A 12,760-nucleotide genomic window follows, 5' to 3' on the forward strand; every position below is an offset into this window, starting at 1 on the left:
GGTGTGGGGAGGGGGGGGCACCCATGCCTGGGTGTCCCCAGTGGGGGGGGGCACCCATGGCTGTGTCCCCTGGGGGAGGGGGTGGCACCGATGTCTGTGTCACCGGTGGGGGAAGGGGGGGGGCACCCATGCCTGGGTCCCCTGGGGAGGGGGACACACACCCATGCCTGGGTGTCCCGGTGGGGGGGGATGGGACACCTATGTCCCCTGGGGACGGGGGGGGGGGGGGGGGTGTCACCCATGTCTGGGCCTCGTGGGATATGTGGGGACAGAGAGGGCACCCATGCTTGTGTCCCCGGTGGGGGGGGGACACCCCCATATCTGTGTCCCCAGCGGGGGGGGGCACCCATCCCTGTGTCCCCTGGGGGGTGGGTGCAGGGGGGGGCTCGGCCGCCTGCGTCCCCTGGTTTGGGGGACTCAAGATCCCCTGGGGGGTGGCAAAAGGAGGGGGGGGGGAATCCCTGCATCCCCTTGGGGGGTGGCAGAAGGGGGGGGGGGGTCATTCACCTGGGTCCCCCCCTCAGTGTCCCCCTGTCCCCCCCCGCCCCCCCCACAGAACAGTGTCCTCTCCACCGGCACCACGCGGAGCCGCAACTCCCCCCTGCTGGACCGGGCCAGCCTGGGCCAGAGCTCCCTGCAGAACGGCAAGGACAGGTAGGGGACCCCCCCGCGACCCCCCCCCCAAAATTATTTACCCCCTCCCCCCCAACCTTAACGCTGCCCCCCCCCCCCGCCCCCCCGCTTTTCTCTCCTAGCCTGCCCACGCCGGGCTGCCGACCCTCACCCGCCGCCCCCCCGGCCCCCGCCGCCCCCCCGCGCTCCCGGCAGCACCCGAAACCCGCCGCCACCCCCACCGACGCCAACTGCGAGACCCCCCGGCCCAGGCAAGGCCCCCCCCCTCCCCCCCCCAAATTCCACCATGGGGTCCATCTCCTGGGGGGGAAACCCAGAAGGGTTTGGGGGGAGGACGGGGACGTCCCGGTGTGACCCGGCTGCAGCACCCCGGCGTGTCCCCAGGGGTTCGGGGGGGGGGGGGGTGTCCCCCTGCCTGCCACCCCGGCGTGTCCCCAGGGGTTCGGGGGGAGCTGTCCCCCTGCCTGCCACCCCGGCGTGTCCCCAGGGGTTTGGGGGGGGTGGTGTCCCCCTGCCTGCCACCCCGGCGTGTCCCCAGGGATTTGGGGGTGCTGTCCCCCTGCCTGCCACCCCGGCGTGTCCCCAGGGATTTGGGGGGGGTGGTGTCCCCCTGCCTGCCACCCCGGCGTGTCCCCAGGGATTTGGGGGGGTGGTGTCCCCCTGCCTGCCACCCCGGCGTGTCCCCAGGGATTTGGGGGTGCTGTCCCCCTGCCTGCCACCCCGGCGTGTCCCCAGGGATTTGGGGGGGGTGGTGTCCCCCTGCCTGCCACCCCGGCGTGTCCCCAGGGATTTGGGGGGGTGGTGTCCCCCTGCCTGCCACCCCGGCGTGTCCCCAGGGATTTGGGGTTACTCAGGGTGCTGGTGTGCCCCTGGCTGCCAACCTCCGCATGTCCCCGTGACCCTGGGAGGTCCCCAGGGTGCCAGTGGGGCACCAGTGGGTCCCCAGGGTGCTGTGGGGGCCTGGCTGGTCCCCAGGGTGCTGTGGGGTGCCAGCGGGTCCCTGGGGTACAGCAGGGTGCTGGCAGGTCCTGGGGGTGCTGGTGAGGCACCAGCAGGTCCCTGGGGTGCTGTGGGGCACCAGTGGGTCCCCAGGGTTTGGCAGGGTGCTGGCAAGTCCGTGGGGTGCTGGCAGGTCCCCAGGGTGCTGTGGGGTGCCAGTGGGTCCCTGGGGTGCCGGCAGGTCCCCAGGGTGCTGTGGGGTGCCAGTGGGTCCCTGGGGTGCCGGTGAGGCGCCAGCATGTCCCCAGGGTGCTGGCAGGTCCCTGGGGTGCTGTGGGGTGCCAGCGGGTCCCTGGGGTGTCGGCAGGTCCCTGGGGTGCTGTGGGGTGCCAGTGGGTCCCTGGCGTGCCGGTGGGGTGCCAGCATGTCCCTGGGGTGCTGTGGGGTGCCAGCGGGTCCCTGGGGTGCCGGTGGGGCACCAGCATGTCCCCAGGGTGCCAGCGGGTCCCCGGGGTGCTGTGGGGTGCCAGTGGGTCCCTGGGGTGTCGGCAGGTCCCCAGGGTGCTGTGGGGTGCCAGTGGGGTGCCAGCATGTCCCCGGGGTGCTGTGGGGTGCCAGCGGGTCCCTGGGGTGCCGGTGGGGCGCCAGCATGTCCCCGGGGTGCTGTGGGGTGCCAGCGGGTCCCTGGGGTGCTGTGGGGCTCCAGCATGTTCCTGGGGTGTTGTGGGGTGCCCGCATGTCCCCAGGGTGCTGGCAGGTCCCCGGGGTGCTGTGGGGTGCCCGCATGTCCCCGCGACACCATGACTTACCCCCTCTGTATCCCCGGGGTGCGCTGGGTGGGGACCCATGGGTGCCACCCCCCGCCCCCCCCCCCGACTTCCCTCTCCCCCCTAACCCACCCCCCCCCCCCCCTTTCTTTTTTGTCTCCCCGCAGCGGGGTGCCCAACCGGGTGCCGGCGGCGTCACCTTCCGCCCACAACGTCAACCAAGGAAGCGGGGACCGTCCCAGTTTCCCCCGGGGGGTTTCCAGTCGCAGCACTTTCCACGCCGGGCAGTTACGGCAGGCGCGGGATCAACCCCCCCTGCCCTACGCGCTGCCCCCCGGGCTGCCCCCCCCCGCCTCCCCCTCCGGCGCCAGTCAGGGCGGTCGTCGCGGTCCCTCCGCCAGTCTCTTCAGCAAATTCACCTCCAAATTCGTCCGGAGGTGAGCAGGGGACAACCAGGGGGACAGTGAGGGGACGGTTGGCACCGCGCGCTCCCCCCCCCCATCCCGGTGTGTGGCTCCTCGGTGTGTGTCCCCCCCCCTCTCCCGCACTGGGTTGTCACCGTGGATTCCCCGGGGCTCCTCCATGTCCCCCCCCAGGGCTCCTCTGTGTGTCCCCTCCTCTGTGTCCCCCCTCAGGGCTCCTCCGTGTGTCCCCTCCTCTGTGTCCCCCCCAGGGCTCCTCCGTGTGTCCCCTCGTTGTCCCCCCAGGGCTCCTCCGTGTGTCCCCTCCGTGTCCCCCCCAGGGCTCCTCCGTGTCCCCTCCTCCGTGTCCCCCCCAGGGCTCCTCCGTGTCCCCTCCTCCGTGTCCCCCCCAGGGCTCCTCCGTGTGTCCCCTCTGTGTCCCCCCCAGGGCTCCTCTGTGTCCCCTCCTCCGTGTGTCCCCAGGGCTCCTCCGTGTGTCCCTTCCGTGTGTCCCCTCTGTGTCCCCCCCAGGGCTCCTGTGTGTCCCCAGGGCTCTTCCGTGTGTCCCCTCCTTGTCCCCCCAGGGCTCCTCCGTGTCCCCTCCGTGTCTCCCCTCCGTGTGTCCCCCTGTCCCCCTGTGCTCCTCGGTGTCCCCTCTCACCCCCACAGGACCCTTTCACATCCCTCTGGGGATGTTACGTGTCCCCTCTGTGTCCCCTCTGTGTCCCCTCTGTGTCCCCTCTGTGTCCCCCACGGGGCTCTCCTGTGTCCCTCCCGGTCTCCCACATCCCCTCCTGTCACCCTGTGTCCCCTCAGGGCTCCTCCTGTCCCCTCCCATCCCCCTGGGGACACTGCCACCCGCCTCCACCATGTCCCCTCCTGTCCCTTTGTGTCCCCCCCCAACTCTGTGTGACCCCACAGAGCCGGGGAGGGGGTGACAGAGTGGGGGGACGCTGCTCCCCCCCTCCCCCCCCCCCAAGTTGCCCCCAACCCCCCTTGGGGGGACTGGGAGGGGGGTGGGAGGGTGTCCCCAGACATTGGGGGGGTCCCTTAGTTGGGGGCGGGGCGGGGGGAGGGGTGGGAGTGTCCCCTTTTTCCTTCCCCCCCCCCCTCCCCTCCCCTCCCCCCCCCTCCCTCAACGTCGCCCTTTTTCTTCTGTTTGTCTTTGTAGAAATCTGTCTTTCAGGTTTGCCAGAAGGTAGGGCCGCGCCGGACCGCCTGGGTGTCCCCTGCGTCCCCTGTGTCCCCTGCATGCCACCCCTCCCCACCCCACCCCCCCCCCGGGGAGAGGCAGGTCCCCCCCACCCCAAATTCCCCCCCCCCCGCCTCGGCGCTGCACGGCCCCGCATGACCCCCTCCCCGCTCGGCTGTCCGTCCGTCTGTCCCTCTGCGTTGTGCGTCCCCCTCGCCCCGTCTGTGCGTCTGTGTGTCCCCCCCACCACCTCCCCGTGACGTCTGTCCCCTGTGTCCCCCACCCCACCCCGGGTCCCGTGGGGGGAGGGGGAGGGGCTGCCCCCCCCCCCCCCAATCCCCCCGCGCTGATCTCTGCCCCTTCTCGTTTCTCTCGAGGAACCCGCACGAGCCCGAGAGCAAGGACCGGGTGGAGACGCTGAGGTGAGTGCGGGGACGGGGTCCCCGTGTCACCTATGGGGTCCCCGTGTCACCCCTGGGGTCCCCGTGTCACCTATGGGGTCCCCATGTCACCCATGGTATCACCATGACGCTCATGGGATCCTCGTGTCACCTCCAGGGCTGCCGTGACATCTATGACGCCACCAGGGTCCCCATGACACCCAAACACCCTCGGGGTCTTTGTGTCACCCTCGAGGTCCCCATGACACCCATGGGATCCCCGTGACACCCCTGGGGTCCCTCTTGTCACCCCCGGGGTCCCTGTGACGCCCATGGTGTCCTCGTGTCACCCCTAGGGCTCTCATGACATCTGTGACACCACCGGGTTCCCCATGACACCCAGACACCCCTGGGATCCCCGTGTCACCCGCGGGGTCCCCGTGTCACCCCCAAGGCCCCCGTGTCACCCCTGGGGTCCCTGTGTCACCCCTGGGATCCCCGTGTCACCCTCAGGGTCCCTATGACACCCACAGCACCACCGGGGTCCTGATGACACCGATGGGGTCCCTGTGACGCCCATGACACCACCGTGACACTCAGGACCACTGCCTTGTCCCCCCCCGGACACCCCTGAGGTCCCCACAGCACCCCCAGGGTCCCTGGGACACCCCTGGGGACCCCCGTGTGACACCCAGGCCCACCCTGCTGGGTGTGGTGACATCCATGGGGTCCTGGTGACATCCCTGGGAGCCCTGTGACACCCAGGCCCACCATGGTGATGCTGGTGACATCCCTGGGGTCCCCATGACACCCCAGCTACCATGCTGGTCCTGGTGACATCTGTGAGGTTCCCATGACACCCAGGCCCTCCATGCTGGTCCTGGTGGCATCTCTGGTGGTCCTGGTGACATCCCTGGGGTCCTGGTGACATCTATGGGTTCCCTGTGAAACCCAGGACATCCACGGTGGTCCTGGTGACATCCCTGGGTCCTGGGTGACACCCAGCATCTCCATGGTGCTCCTGGTGACATCCATGTGGTCCCCGAGACACCCAGGTCCTCCATGCTGGTCCTGGTGGCATCTCTGGTGGTCCTGGTGGCATCTCTGGTGGTCCTGGTGACATCCCTGGGGTCCTGGTGACATCTATGGGTTCCCTGTGAAACCCAGGATCTCCATGGTGGTCCTGGTGACATCCCTGGGTCCTGGGTGACACCCAGCATCTCCATGGTGCTCCTGGTGACATCCATGTGGTCCCCGAGACACCCAGGCCCTCCATGCTGGTCCTGGTGGCATCTCTGGTGGTCCTGGTGACATCCCTGGGGTCCTGGTGACATCTATGGGTTCCCTGTGAAACCCAGGACATCCACGGTGGTCCTGGTGACATCCCTGGGTCCTGGGTGACACCCAGCATCTCCATGGTGGTCCTGGTGACATCCATGTGGTCCCCGAGACACCCAGGCCCTCCATGCTGGTCCTGGTGGCATCTCTGGTGGTCCTGGTGGCATCTCTGGTGGTCCTGGTGGCATCCCTGGGGTCCTGGTGACATCTATGGGTTCCCTGTGAAACCCAGGATCTCCATGGTGGTCCTGGTGACATCCCTGGGTCCTGGGTGACACCCAGCATCTCCGTGGTGGTCCTGGTGACATCCATGTGGTCCCTGAGACACCCAGGCCCTCCATGCTGGTCCTGGTGGCATCTCTGGTGGTCCTGGTGACATCCCTGGTGGTCCTGGTGGCATCCCTGGGGTCCTGGTGGCACCCAGGCTCTCCATGCTGGTTGTGGTGGCATCTGCGGTGGTCCTGGTGACACCTACGGGTTCCCCTGTCCCCTTGATGACCCCGATGTCCCCACACATCCCTTTCCGTGTCCTCCCCACAGACCCGCCGTGGGGCCGGAGAAGGAAGGGCGCGAAGGGGGCGGGCGCGAGGCCAAACCCCGCTCCTTACGCTTCACCTGGAGCATGAAAACCACCAGTTCCTTAGAACCGGGCGAGATGTTACGGGAGATCCGGAAGGTTCTGGACGCCAACAGCTGTCGGTGCGAACCTCAGGAGCGCTTCGTCCTCCTCTGCGCTCACGGCGCTCCCGGACACGACTCCTTCGTCCAGTGGGAGATGGAAGTGTGTAAACTCCCCCGGTTGTCCCTCAACGGCGTCCGCTTCAAACGCATCGCCGGCACCTCCATGGCCTTCAAGAACATCGCCTCCAAGGTGGCCAACGAGCTCAAGCTCTGAGCGGGGTGACGGTGACACCGCCCCCCTCCCCCCACCGGTGCCACCCGCCCCCCCCGCGGGGACGCCGAACTGATGAGAGGGGGTGGAGGACCCATCCCGGTGGGCTTCAACCACGTCGCCGGCACCTCCGTGGCCTTCAAGAACATCGCCCCCGAGGTGGCCGACGAGCTCAAGGTCTGAGCCGGGGGGCGGGGACAACGGTGGCCCTGTGCCACCACCCCTTCTTTGTGGGGACACCTACCTGCCATGGGGGGTGACGATGCCGTGGAGGACCCATCCCAGTACCCCAAGGACCTGGTGGGCTTCAAACGTGTCACCGGCACCTCCATGGCCTTCAACAACTTCGCCTCCATGGTGGCCAAGGAGCTCAAGCTCTGAGCGGGGGGGACGGTGACCCCCTGGTGCCACCACCCCCATGGGGACATGTATGTGACAGAGGGGACGGAGGACGCGTCCTGGTGGCCTGAGGACCTGGTGGGCTTCAAACACGTCGCCGACACCTCCACAGCCTTCAAGAACATCGCCTCCACGGTGGCCAATGAGCTCAAGCTCTGAGCGGGACGGTGCCACCACCCCTGTGGGGACACGTACCTGACGAGGGGGGTGACAGTGCTGTGGGGGACCCATCCCGGTGGCCCGAGGACCTGGTTGGCTTCCAAACACGTCACCCCCACCTCCGTGGCCTTCAAGAACATCGCCTCCACAGTGGCCAACGAGCTCAAGCTCTGAGCGGGAGTGACGGTGGCACCACCCCCACCTTCGTGGGGACACCTACCCGCCATGGGGGGTGACGATGCCGTGGAGGACGTGTCCTGGTGGCCCGAGGATGTGTCCTGGTGGCCCAAGGCCGTGGTGGGCTTCAAACATGTCACCGCCACCTCCGTGGCCTTCAAGAACATCGCCTCCGAGGTGGCCGACGAGCTCAAGCTCTGAGCGGAGGGGACGGTGGCACCACCGGTGCCACCACCCCCGTGGGGACATGTACCCACCGAAGGGGGGTGACAAGGACAGGGGGGTGGGGAGGGATGGAGGAGGCGTCCTGGTGGCCCGAGGACCTGGTGGGGACGTTGTGGATGGACTTTGGCGATCTCGAGAGGGTGTGGATGGAGTTGGGACATTTGGGGACGTCCAGGATGGAGCTGGGGACGTTTGGGGTGGAGCTGGGGACATCCTGGATGGCCCTGGGACATTTGGGGACATCCAGAATGGAGCTGGGACCTCAGGATGGACCGGGACATCCGGGATGGAACTGGGAAAACCCCCCCCGGGGACATCCTCAATGGACTTGGGGACAGGGGGACATCCTCGGTGGCCCAAGGACCCTCTGGGGACATCCGGGATGGACCTGGGACCGGTGGGGACGTCCTCCCTGAACTTGGGGACATCGTAGGTGGCCTCAGGAACCTTTTGGGGGACATCCCTGGTGGCTTCAGGACTTGATGGGGACATCGCCGGTGGCCCGTGGGGACGTCCCCGAGCCTTACGGGGTGGGGGGAGGGGGGGGACAGGACAGGTTGGGGACATCGCTGACCTCAATGGGGGGGGGGGGGGGAAGGGGGAGGGGACACGCGCATGACACATGGGGATGGCCCAAAGCCTTATGGGGACACCCCGGTGGCCTTAGGGGCCTTGGGGACATCCTGACGTCACAGCCCCTTCCCCCCCACCCCCCCACCCCCCCCCCGGGTGGCCTTGGGGACATCCTGATGTCACAGCCGCCCCTCCCCCCCTCACTCAGGAAGGGCCCCGGGGGGGGGTGGGGGAGTGGTCTCGGGTGGGGCGGGGCGGTGCCGCCCACTTTGACCTGCTGTAGCCCCGCCCCCCCTGCCGGGGGGAGGGGCCTCGCTGCTGGCCCCGCCCCTCGCCGGCCCCGCCCCTCCCCCGAGCGCGCGCGCAGTGGATTTTCCAGGTTCTAGATTAAAAACTTTCCAGAAAGATCCGCCGCCTCTGACCAGTGCTCCCAGTAAAGAGCAGGGCTCCCAGTATAGGCCAGGGCCCACTGGGCGTGGCCCAGTACTTCCAGTAAGCACACCCCCATCCTCCCAGTAACCTCCGCAGTGCTCTCAGTACGGACCAGTCCTCCCAGCAACCCCCCCAGTAAATCCCCCCATCCTCCCAGTAACCCCCCCCAGTGATCCCAGTAACACCACCAGTGTTCCCAGTATGGACTAGTCCTCCCAGTAACCCCTCCCAGTATGGGCCACTCCTCCCAGTAATCCCCCCTCAGTGCCTCCAGTACGGACCAGTCCTCCCAGTAACCCCTCCCAGTATGGGCCAGTCCTCCCAGTAACCCCCCCTCAGTGCCCCCAGTACAGACCAGTCCTCCCAGTAACCCCTCCCAGTGCCCCCAGCACGCGCAGGCACTCTAGTAAAATACCTTTATTGCAAACGGGGTGTCACACCCCCCCCATCTCCCCCCCCCCCCCCCCCCCCGCGGGGGCCGCGTGTCCCCCGGCCCAGCAGGGGGCGCTGCGGAGGGGGGGCGGAGCCCATCGCTCAGCGGGGGCGGGGCGTGGCCGGCGGCGGGGGGGCGTGGCCGCGCGGCGGGGGCGTGGCCGGGCGGATGAGAGGGGGCGGGGCCCGGCCCTGCTGGAGGGGCGGCGGTGGGCGTGGCAGCAGCGGGGCGTTGGGCGGGGCCGGGCGCAGGAGGGGCGGGGGCTGCGGCGGGCGCGAGGGGGAGGGTGGAGGGGGTGGGGCCGGCGGAGGGGGCGGAGCCGAAGCGGGGGGCGGGGCCGGGCGAGAGACACCGGTGATCTGCACCTGTAAGGGGGGGAAAGGCGGTGGAGGGGCGGGGCCACGGTTGGGGGTGTGGCTAGGGGCAGGGCCATGGTCGAGGGGCGGGGCCAAGGCGGGGAGGGGGCGGGGCTTAGACTGGGAGCCAGCTCCTGGACTGGGACCAGTTACCCAAGCAGGACTGAGAGTAGAACCAGGACTGGGACTGGGACCAGTTCCTGGCTTGGAACTGGGATTAGGGATGGAACCGGGACCAGTCCTTGTGCTGGGACTGGGACCAGTGCCCAGATCAGGACTGGGATTGGGAGTAGGGCTGGAACTGGGACCAGTGCCTCACTCAGGACTGGGACTGGGACTGGGACTAGAACTGGGACCAGTGCCTGGTTCAGGACTGGGACTGGGGGCTGGAACTGGGACCAGTCTCTCGCTCAGGACTGGGACTGGGACTGGGACTGGGACTGGGACTAGAACTGGGACCAGTGCCTGGTTCAGGACTGGGACTGGGGTTGGAACTGGGGCTGGAAGTGGGGCTGGAACTGGGACTGGGGTTGGAACTGGGACCAGTCCCTCGCTCAGGACTGGGACTGGGGATAGAACTGGGGCTGAAACTGGGACCAGTCCTTGCGCTAGGACTGGGAGTAGGGCTGGAACTGGGACCAGTGCCCGGCTCAGGACCAGCACCCTTGCCTCAAGCCCCACACTGGTCCCAGTCCCCACCTCACACTGGTCCCAATCCCCTCCACTCCCCCCCCTCACCTCTTCCTCCTCCTCCTCCTCCTCCTCCTCCTCCTCCTCCTCCTCCTCCCCCCCCCCCGTTGCCGCTCCCCGGGGGGGGCCGGGGGGGGGTCCCGTTCCCGCAGCAGCCGCTCCAGCCCCAAACGGCGTCGGGCGCCCGACACGAAACTCTTCACCTGCGCCGCCGTCTTGTTGCCCAACACTGCCGCCACCGCCGGGAAATCGCGGCCGTAGCGCCGCAGGGCTAACGGGGGGGGGGGGGAGGGGGGGGAGGGAGGGAGGGAGGGGGGGCCGGGGGGGGGCAAGAGGGTTAATGAGGGGGAATGGGGTTAACGAAGGGGGGGGGGATTAAGGGGAGGGGGGGGCTCACCCTGCACCGCCAGGAGCTGCTCGTCCGTCGTCCAGCGGGAACTGAATTTGCCGTTGCCCTGAGGGGGGAGAGAGGGGATGTGGGGGGGATGTGGGGGGCTATAGGGGGGATATAGGGGGGATGTGGGGGGCTGTGAGGGGATGTGGGGGGATGTGGGGGGCTATAGGGGGGATGTGGGGGGCTGTGAGGGGATGTGGGGGGATGTGGGGGATATAGGGGGGATGTGGGGGGCTGTGAGGGGATGTGGGGTGCTGTGGGGAGGATGTGGGGGGCTGTGGGGTGATATAGGGGGGATGTGGGGGGCTATGGGGGGATGTGGGGGATATAGGGGGGATGTGGGGGGATATAGGGGGGATATAGGGGGATGTGGGGGGCTATGGGGGGCTGTGAGGGGATGTGGGGGGATGTGAGGGGATGTGGGGGGCTATAGGGGGGATGTGGGGGGATGTGGGGGGATATAGGGGGGATGTGGGGGGGATGTGGGGGGCTGTGGGGGATATAGGGGGGATGTGGGGGGATGTGGGGGGATGTGGGGGGATGTGGGGGATATAGGGGGGACATGGGGGGACGTGGGGGGATGTGAGGGGCTATAGGGGGGATGTGAGGGGGGTATGGGGGGATGTGGGGGCTATGAGGGGATGTGGGGTGCTGTGGGGAGGATGTGGGGGGCTGTGGGGGATATAGGGGGGATGTGGGGGGATGTGGGGTGCTGTGGGGGGATGTGGGGTGATATAGGGGGGCTGTGGGGGGCTGTGGGGGATATAGGGGGGATGTGGGGGGATGTGGGGGGCTATGAGGGGATGTGGGGGGATGTGGGGTGATATAGGGGGGATGTGGGGTGCTGGGGAGGTGCCACGGGGGGATGTGGGGGGACACGGAGGGATATGGAAAGACGTGGGGCGCTATGGGGGGACGCGGGGTGCCGTGGGGGAGTGTGGGGGATGTGGGGAGGGATGTGGGGTGCTATGGGGGGATGTGGGGGGACATGGGGGGATGTGGGGAGGGATGGGGGGTGCTATGGGGGGATGTGGGGGGACATGGGGGGATGTGGGGAGGGATGTGGGGTGCTATGGGGGGATGTGGGGGGACAGGAGGGGATGTGGGGTGCTATGAGGGGATGTGGGGGGGATGTGGGGTACTATGAGGGGATGTGGGGCGCCGTGGGGGGATGTGGGAGGGATGTGGGGCGCTGTGGAGGGGGATGTGGGGTGCTATGGGGGGATGTGGGGGGACGTGGGGTGCTGTGGGGGAGTGTGGGAGGATGTGGGGTGTTGTGGGGGGGGCATGTGGGGTGCTGGGGAGGTGCTATGGGGGGATGTGGGGGGACAGGAGGGGATGTGGGGCACTGTGGGGTGCCGTGGGGGGGGGGGGGGACACACACAACGCGACACCGTGGGGCACCTCAGGGACACGACGGGGCACACGGGGACACCGTGGGGCAGGACAGGACACAATGGGGCACGTGGGGACGCTGTGGGGCGCCCCCCAAACCCCACCTCCGGCGGCCGCAGCGCCTCCACGCCGCCCTCCAGCGCCTGCTTCAGGCCGCTGTTGATCTGCTTGATCCGCTGCACCTGCGGGGGGCGAGGGGCTTAGGGGGCACCCCACAACTTGGGGGGCACCCCACAACTTAGGGGGCACCCCACAACTTGGGGGAGGGTCACCCCATAGGTTTTGGAGAGGGAGGGGGTTACGTGGTGTTTGAGGGAAATGAGTTGACGCTCAAGATTTGGGGGTTCGCCCCCCCAACTTGGGGTTCGCCCCCCAACTTAGAGGCATCCTTACAACTTGGGGGGCACCCCACAACTTGGGGGGCACCCCATAGGTTTTGGAGAGGGAGGGGGTTACGCGGTGTTTGAGGGAAATGAGTTGACGCTCAAGATTTGGGGGTTCGCCCCCCAACTTGGGGTTCGCCCCCCAACTTAGAGGCACCCTTACAACTTGGGGGGCACCCCACAACTTGGGGGGCACCCCATAGGTTTTGGAGAGGGAGGGGGTTACGCGGTGTTTGAGGGAAATGAGTTGACGCTCAAGATTTGGGGTTCGCCCCCCAACTTAGAGGCACCCTTACAACTTGGGGGGCACCCCACAACTTGGGGGGCACCCCATAGGTTTTGGAGAGGGAGGGGGTTACGCGGTGTTTGAGGGAAATGAGTTGACGCTCAAGATTTGGGGGTTCGCCCCCCCAACTTGAGGTTCACCCCCCAACTTGGGGCTCACCCTCATCTCAGAGGCACCCTTACAACTTGGGGGGCACCCCACAACTTGGGGGGCACCCCATAGATTTTGAGGAGGGCACCTTTTTTTACCCGGTGTTTGAGGGAAAGGAGCTGCCAATCGAGATTTGAAGGTTCCCTCCCCCTATCCCCCCCCCCCC

At 68.2% G+C, this 12,760-nt stretch overlaps 2 protein-coding genes across 2 annotated transcripts; one reads left to right on the top strand and one right to left on the bottom strand.

The window, feature by feature from the left end:
* Nucleotides 1-556: 556 nt before the first annotated feature.
* LOC309685722 (serine/threonine-protein kinase MARK2-like) lies at nucleotides 557-8,482 on the top strand (the record flags this gene model as incomplete). The annotated part of the gene is made up of 5 exons (XM_082501452.1): nucleotides 557-654; nucleotides 2,507-2,776; nucleotides 3,912-3,938; nucleotides 4,310-4,354; nucleotides 6,191-8,482. Coding segments are annotated over 5 exons (795 nt in total), but the record flags the coding sequence as incomplete, so codon positions are not given.
* Nucleotides 8,483-8,910: 428 nt separating this feature from the next.
* On the bottom strand, nucleotides 8,911-11,957 carry LOC309685723 (uncharacterized protein; the record flags this gene model as incomplete). The annotated part of the gene is given in 6 exon segments (XM_082501453.1): nucleotides 8,911-9,107; nucleotides 9,110-9,305; nucleotides 10,035-10,058; nucleotides 10,061-10,257; nucleotides 10,384-10,441; nucleotides 11,880-11,957. Coding segments are annotated over 6 exon segments (750 nt in total), but the record flags the coding sequence as incomplete, so codon positions are not given.
* Nucleotides 11,958-12,760: the final 803 nt, after the last annotated feature.

This window comes from Vanellus vanellus (genome assembly GCF_965231255.1).
Source record: "Vanellus vanellus genome assembly, contig: HAP1_SCAFFOLD_2314, whole genome shotgun sequence".
In the NCBI taxonomy this organism is placed as follows: Eukaryota; Metazoa; Chordata; class Aves; order Charadriiformes; family Charadriidae; genus Vanellus; species Vanellus vanellus.